This window comes from Belonocnema kinseyi, chromosome 8 (assembly GCF_010883055.1).
Source record: "Belonocnema kinseyi isolate 2016_QV_RU_SX_M_011 chromosome 8, B_treatae_v1, whole genome shotgun sequence".
NCBI classification, from domain to species: Eukaryota; Metazoa; Arthropoda; class Insecta; order Hymenoptera; family Cynipidae; genus Belonocnema; species Belonocnema kinseyi.
In genome coordinates, this window is record NC_046664.1 from 19,877,014 (window position 1) to 19,878,811 (window position 1,798).

The window sequence follows — 1,798 nt, forward strand, 5'->3', positions numbered from 1 at the left end:
TTTCAAGTTTTTAAAGATTAATGTTAAATAATGTTGAAATATTCTAACTTGATAAAAATTCTATTACTTAAGGCTGGTTTTTAAATTATTAATATTTGTACATACAAAAATTTAGTCACAATTGAATACCCGATAAAGAAACATTTTGTAGTTATACTGTTTACCTTCCAATCTATTAGTCAATGATAAGATTGATTCGAGGAATGACTCATGTACATAGAAATATCTCCGTAACTAGCATTCATTGTTTACAAAATGTGGCTCATCACTGGTGGTTTGCTCTGTGCCTTAGCAATTTTCCCTAACTTTATTGGTAAATATATTAAAATATAGAAAAATATTTATCTTTGTAAGTGCTTTTACTGTCTATTTTGAAATAACTAACATTTTTACGTGAGATTTCCCGTGAAAAGTGATTAAAAAATCCACTTGAATTTATTTCTTGGTATATGAATGCGTGTCATATCTTTGAAAACAGTTTTTAATTATATTGTCCGGAAATGTATACGAATATAAGTCAAATTACTCTAGATCATTTCCAAATGAAAATTCTGCACATTTAAATAAAACATATGATTAGCTATGATACATTTATATTTATATACCAGTTGTTTCTATGGGAAGTAGATGAGAAGAACTCAGATTATTTAAGTGCGTTCGAAATAACTTTTAAGGATTTTGCTACATTTTTTTATTTGTAACCGAATTTTTCTTGCAGAAACATCGCCAGTGGAAATCGATAGAGTACGGATGCCAGTATCAATAGATGAATATGGAGTTGCTTTTTACAGAAATAAAAATGGTTATCTTAAGTCAGTACAGGGGGAAGGGTTTTGTGATGTGGCATTGGATAAACACTTTGTAATTGGAATATACATCGGTGAAAAGATTTATGCAATATATGACGGTTCAAGGAAACAAATTTTTCTGGCAATCAACGCAAATGATCAGTTAGTTCATACCCGACACATACCACAATCATATCAACATTACTTTGTGCGCCTCCACTCGCCGACCGATGGGCGCTCACGCTTTTAATTTTGGATTTTGGATCCAACCGATTGAACAATTAAGAACTTGATTTAAGAACTAGAAATGTTAAGCGTAGCTTAATAAAGAATTGTTCTCTAATAACTTTTTAACTTCTTTTACTTTACAGTATCATCAGTTCTAAATCACAGCATTTGCACATCCTTTCTTTTTTTTACTAAAACTATTGTTTCACAAAAAGATTTCATCACTCCAGCGAAATATTTTAGCAATAAAAATTGATCCCGCTATGTCAAACATTAATAATCAAAGCAGTGCATATTGGGAACAGTAGAACTGCGACACGCCATCTGATGTCAAAAAATATTACTAATCAAAGTGGTTCCATTTCAAATACCACGTGGTAATTGTATTGAAAGTAGTGAAAAGGAATAATTAAAATAGCTGTGATTAACAAAATGTCATCAAACAAAACGCATTGCAGTTTAAAAATGGATGCAAGAGCAATGAAATTTAGTCCCAAGATGACGAAAAACAAATCGTTTAGTTCTATGTTTGTATACTGTAATGGAGCTTGCAAGGACTAAGAACTCCATTTACATACATTTTGTGAAATTAAATAATAATCTATGAAAAAGGCAACTAATTATTTCGAAAACATTAATTTTCCATAATCGTGTTTCCATTATTCGGTTTGTCATAAAAGTATATAATTGAGACTCCGGATTCTATAACCACGCATAAAATTTGCCTGGCCGCTTCAGGCCGCTCGAGTTGGCCCCTGATGGCTTGAAAATCAGTTTTCGAA

General features: G+C 31.3%; 1 protein-coding gene across 1 annotated transcript; it reads left to right on the forward strand.

Annotated features, from left to right (window-relative positions):
- The first annotated feature begins 240 nt into the window (after positions 1-240).
- LOC117179086 lies at positions 241-1,066 on the forward strand. Its single transcript, XM_033370735.1, has 2 exons — positions 241-313; positions 719-1,066. The coding sequence occupies exons 1-2, from the start codon at positions 256-258 to the stop codon at positions 1,036-1,038; spliced, it is 378 nt and encodes a 125-aa protein (XP_033226626.1). The 5' UTR covers positions 241-255; the 3' UTR covers positions 1,039-1,066.
- The last annotated feature ends 732 nt before the right edge of the window (positions 1,067-1,798 follow it).